Raw genomic sequence first — 5,697 nt, 5'->3', positions numbered from 1 at the left:
AAACTGGTCCAGATGGGTTTCCTGCAACCAGTTCCTCAGACAAGGCAAAATCCAGTATCACCTGCTTACAGAGCCGGTGTCGGGTGTGCTTATCATTCGGGAGAAGAAGGGCATGATACCAATGATTGTTGGACTTTAAAAAGGGCGGTAGAGAACTTAATAGAACAGGGAAATATAGTATTAAGGGATGAGGAGGTCCCAAATGTGACCAACAATCCGCTGCCCGCTCACAATAACGGGCCATTGATTGGGATGATCTGTGAGGACAAGGAGTTTGATCCTGCCCTGAAAGCTATAATCGCCATTATCGATGCAAAGAGAAAGCCTAAAGCAGCCCCGAAGCAAGAGAAAGAGGAAAAGAAGACTACTACTGTCAAGGCTAAGCTCAAAAAGAAGGCTGAGACAAAGACGGAGACGATGTTGCCTTCGAAGAATGAGGTTCTCTATATTCCACGAGGTCGATCAGAGAAGCCACATAGATTCAAAATAAAAAGGGGAATACCGATGTACGTGTCGAAGGGGGCCTGTGTGGTCCAGGGGACGATTAAACTGCCTCGGCTAAATGAGCCAGCGGTTATCGGACACGTGCCACAGAAGCCAATGACGGACCCGTCTACGGTACCGTGGAATTATCAACAAATATTGGTTACGTACAAAGGCAAAGAAATCACGGGGGAACTTCCAGAAAATACTTTTGCTGGAAGATATTCAGACATTCAAGAAGTGAACAATGACACATGGAAGCACTTCCCACCCAAGAAGCCCGTAAGCGCTGAAGAAGTAGAGGCTTTCTTCTAGAAGATGAATATGCCTGACTATGAAGTGTTGGATCAGTTGCGCAAATACCCTGAACAAGTGTCTATGCTATCTTTGCTAATGAGGTCTGCCGAGCATCAGAAGATCCTGCTCAAAACTTTGAATGAAGCGTATGTGCCGGTTGAGACTTCAGTTGAACAACTTGAAAGAATGACGGAAAGGTTCTTTGCGGTTAATCAAGTTTCTTTTAGCAAGAACGATTTGCCTCCGGAGGGAGCAGCTCACAACAAGTCTTTACATCTGACAGTCAAGTGTGAAGACTACTATGTCAAGCGAGTAATGTTGGATGGGGGTTCGGGTGTTGACATTTGTCCTCTCTCTACGCTGCAAAGAATGGAAATTGGGACCGGAAGGATTTGCCCCAATAATGTCTGTATAAGAGCTTTTGATGGCATCAAGAGGGACTGGAGTTCGAAGAAATAGACCTGATATTGACTATCGGGCCGGTGGAGTTCGAAGTAACTTTCCAGGTACTGGATATGGACACATCTTACAACTTCCTCCTCGGAAGACCTTGGATTCATGCTGCAGGGGGTGTACCCTCCACTCTCCACCAAATGGTGAAGTTTGAATATGAAGATCGGGAAATTGTGGTCCACGGAGAAGACAAACAGTCTATTTATCGGGACCCATCCATCCCATATCTTGAAACAAGAGAAGGGAGTGAGCACACGGTTTATCAGGCTTTTGAAGTTGTGCTAACAGAGCAGTATGAGGAAGGGAGCCCTTGCCCCCAACCTTTCTTGCCCAACTCTTCAATCATGGTTGCTAAAGAAATGATCCGACGGGGATTCAAACCGGGAGAAGGACTGGGAAAATCGTTGCAAGGAATAACTGAACCTATCACCTTGCCTTCCACTAAGAAATTCTTCGGGGTATGCTTCAGACCCACTCCAGCTGATATAAGATGGGCAAACGATAGAGAGAAGAATGGTTGGGTCTTGCCTTAGCCTGTTCCGCATCTTTACGGAACGTTTGTCAAGCCAAAATACCAGAATAAAGAAGAAGATGAGGCTTTCACTACCGAAGAGATTGAGGAGATCTATGGGGCCATGAGAAAGATACTATATGAAACCCACATGGTTCAGCTGGGAGAAGGCACAAGCACCACTGAGGTGCTATACATGGGGCCAAATGCTAAGCTTCAGAATTGGGAGATACACCGTTCCCAGTTAGGCAAGAGTCTGGGTAGACTTGTCCTGCCACCTTTCCTGCATCACGAGTTATCCCAGGGTGTAACTCAGTTGTTTTTCTTTAGTTTCCTGTTTTAATTTCCTGAAATATAAACCCTGTTATCTTCCCAATTCCAAGGAATAAAATCAGTATTTCATCATTTTTTCTTTATTCTTTCTGATTTTTGCTATTTTTTCTTTTATCTTTCTTTTCAGTTATAATAATGCGGCTTTAAATAATATGACATGCTTGCGGACTTCACACCCAGATCCAAACGATTTGTTTAATTGTGAAATAATGAACCAAGAACAGGAATATGACGAAGAAGAGGCTTTTAGGGAAATAAATCGAGAATTGGAACACTTTGAGAATAAACCTAAGCCGAATTTGAATGACACCGAACCGATTAACATGGGAACTCTTGAAGAAATCCGAGAAACCAAAATAAGCATTCACACAGATGAGACAACGCGAGATGCAATAATTCAACTCCTCTTTGAATTTAAAGATGTGTTTGCTTGGTCATACGATGACATGCCAGGATTAGGTGTTGATCTAGTGGTGCATAAATTGCCAATTTACCCTGATTGTCCTCCAGTTCAACAGAAGCAGAGGAAGTTCAAGACTGGTATCAGTGATAAGATCAAAGAAGAAATCACAAAGCAGTTGAAAACAAGAGTAATTCGGGTAGTCCAGTATACTACATGGTTGGTTAATGTAGTTCCTGTACCGAAGAAAGATGGGAAAACTCGGGTGTGTGTGGATTATTGAGATTTGAATAGGGCAAGTCCCAAAAACAATTTCCCGTTGCCCAACATCCACATCCTTGTTGATAACTATGCCAAACATGAGATAGAGTCTTTCGTAGATTGTTACGCTGGATATCATCAGGTGTTGATGGATGAAGAAGATGCCGAGAAAACCGCCTTCACTACACCTTGGGGTACTTACTGTTATCGGGTTATGCCATTCGGTTTAAAGAATGTCGGGGCAACTTACATGAGAGCCATGACGGCCATTTTTCATGATATGATGCATCAAGAGATAGAGGTGTATGTAGACGACGTGATAGTCAAGTCCAGGACTCAGGACGATCATGTTCGAGACTTGAGGAAATTTTTTGAGATGCTGAGAAAGTACGACCTGAAGCTGAATCCGGCTAAGTGCTCCTTCGGAGTCCCATCAGGCAAGCTTCTGGGTTTCATAGTAAGCAGGAGAGGTATCGAGTTAGATCCAACAAAGATAAAATCTATCCGAGATCTACCTCCTCCAAGAACGAAGAAAGACGTGATGAGTCTATTGGGCAGGTTAAATTATATCAGTCGATTCATTGCCCAAATGACTAGCACATGTGAGCCCATATTCAAGCTATTGAGGAAGGATGCAACAATCAAATGGATGGTTGAGTGTCAAGAGGCTTTTGACAAGATCAAAGAATATCTCTCAAATCCTCTAGTTTTGGTCCCGCCAGAGCCAGAAAGACCCCTGTTCTTGTATCTGACAGTCTTGGAAAATTCCTTCGGTTGTGTCCTCGGACAACATGACATAACTGGAAAGAAAGAGAAGGCGATCTATTACTTAAGCAAGAAGTTCACCGGTTATGAGGTCAAATACACTTTGTTGGAAAGAACGTGTTGTGCTTTGACATGGGTCGCTTAGAAATTGAGACATTATCTCCAAGCTCATACTACTTACCTCATAACCAGGTTGGATCCTTTGAAGTACATATTCCAGAAACCGATGCCTACTGGGAGATTAGAAAAGTGGCAAATCTTGCTTACTAAATTCGACATAGTCTATGTCACTCGCACGGCGATGAAAGCCCAGGCATTGGCGGATCACTTGGATGAGAACCCAGTTGATGAGGAATACCAACCATTGAGTACTTATTTTCCAGATGAAGAAATAAACACCATAGAAGTAGTCTTGGAAGACGCTCATGCATGGAAGATGTTCTTTGATGGGGCCGTAAACGCCAAAGGTGTAGGAATTGGGGCAATCTTGATCTCACCCACTGGTCAACACTATCCGGCTACAGCTAGGCTTCGTTTCTTTTGCACGAACAATAAAGCTGAATATGAAGCCTGCATCATGGGCATGAACATGGCGATCGATCAAGATGTTGAAGATTTGTTGATTATGGGGGATTCTAATCTGATTATCCGGCAAGGCCAGGGTGAATGGGAAACTCGAGATGTCAAGATTATTCCTTACCGGCAACATGTGGAAGATATCGGCAAGCGATTCAAATCAATAGAGTTCAGGTATATCCCGCGGTGTCACAATGAACTAGCTAATGCACTTGCCACCTTAGCTTCAATGTTACCTTACCCAGGCAATGCCCACATTGATCACTTGGAAATCCAAATCAGGGAAAGACACGGTTACTGTAATGTAATCGAGGTAGGACCAAGTACCCAGCCATGGTACCATGATGTTAAGAGGTTCTTAAAGACATAAGAATACCCCGAACATGCTACTGGAGATCAAAAGAGAACTATTAGGCGACATGCGAGTGGATTCTTTTTGAGCGGCGACGTATTGTATAAAAGAACCCCGGATCTCAACTTGTTAAGATGTGTTGACGCCGAAGAAGCAGGAAAAATCATGCATGAAGTACATGCAAGAGTGTGTGGACCTCATATGAACGGGTATGTCCTGGCGAAGAAAATCCTTCGAGCTGGGTATTATTGGATAACCATGGAGAAAGACTGTTTCAGTTTCGTCCGGAAATATCATCAGTGCCAGGTGCATGGAGATCTGATTCATGCACCTCCAACAGAGCTACATCCTATGTCAGCGCCGTGGCCTACTGTCGCCTGGGGTATGGACGTCATTGGTCTGATTGAGCCGAAAGCCTTAATTGGGCACAGATTCATATTGGTCGCTATCGACTACTTAACAAAATGGGTTGAAGCTGTCACTCTCAAATTGGTCACTAAGAGAGTCGTGGTAGATTTTGTGCATTCAAATCTTATCTGTCGTTGCCGTATTCCTTCAACTATCATCACAAATAATGCGGCAAAGCTGAATAGTCACTTGATGGAGGATGTATGCGAACAGTTCAAAATAACACATAGGAACTCCACTCCTTATCGGCCCAAAGCCAATGGCGCTGTTGAAGCGGCAAACAAAAACATCAAGAAGATTTTGAGAAAAACAATCCAGAGTTCCAGACAGTGGCATGAATAGTTACCTTTTGCCTTGCTGGGATATCGCACTACAATGCGCACATCAGTAGGCGCAACCCCATACTTGTTGGTTTATGTGACCGAAGCTGTGATACCGGCAGAGGTAGAAATTCCTTCGCTCCGGACCATTGTCGAAACAGAGATTGAAGATAGCGAGTGGGTTAAGACTCGATTGGAGCAGTTGACCTTAATTTACGAAAAACGAATGGCTGCGGTCTATCACGGGCAGTTGTACCAACAAAGAATGGCCCGTGCTTACAACAAGAAGGTGTGACCCAGGAATTTTGAAGTAGGTAAACTGGTGTTAAGGCGCATTCTTCCGCATCACCAGGAAGCGAAAGGAAAATTTGCTCCTAACTAGAAAGGTCTGTACATCATCAGGAAGATATTGCCAAGAGGAGCGTTGTATCTAGGTGATATTGAAGGAAATGATCCTGAAACAACTCTGACCGCGGATGCAGTCAAAAGGTACTATGTTTGAGTTTACTTCAGTGATGTGTTGGCACATTTGAGATAA

General features: G+C 43.8%; 1 protein-coding gene across 1 annotated transcript; it reads left to right on the top strand.

Annotated features, from left to right (window-relative positions):
* Positions 1 to 4,689: 4,689 nt before the first annotated feature.
* LOC138874096 (uncharacterized) lies at positions 4,690 to 5,454 on the top strand. Its single transcript, XM_070152599.1, has 2 exons — positions 4,690 to 5,040; positions 5,182 to 5,454. Exons 1-2 carry the CDS (start codon positions 4,690 to 4,692, stop codon positions 5,452 to 5,454), a joined length of 624 nt encoding a protein of 207 aa, XP_070008700.1.
* The last annotated feature ends 243 nt before the right edge of the window (positions 5,455 to 5,697 follow it).

Source organism: Nicotiana sylvestris, chromosome 7 (assembly GCF_000393655.2).
Source record: "Nicotiana sylvestris chromosome 7, ASM39365v2, whole genome shotgun sequence".
Lineage (NCBI taxonomy): Eukaryota > Viridiplantae > Streptophyta > Magnoliopsida > Solanales > Solanaceae > Nicotiana > Nicotiana sylvestris.
The sequence above is the reverse complement of the archived record's forward strand: the minus strand, read 5'-3'. Positions and strand labels throughout refer to the sequence as shown.

Excerpts from the sequence above, each read along its gene's own strand:
- LOC138874096 (XM_070152599.1), top strand. The coding sequence starts at position 4,690 with ATGGAGAAAGACTGTTTCAGTTTCGTCCGGAAATATCATCAGTGCCAG. Across the intron at positions 5,041-5,181 it reads ATAGTCACTTGATGGAGGAT|TTACCTTTTGCCTTGCTGGG; the intron begins GTATGCGAACAG and ends TGGCATGAATAG.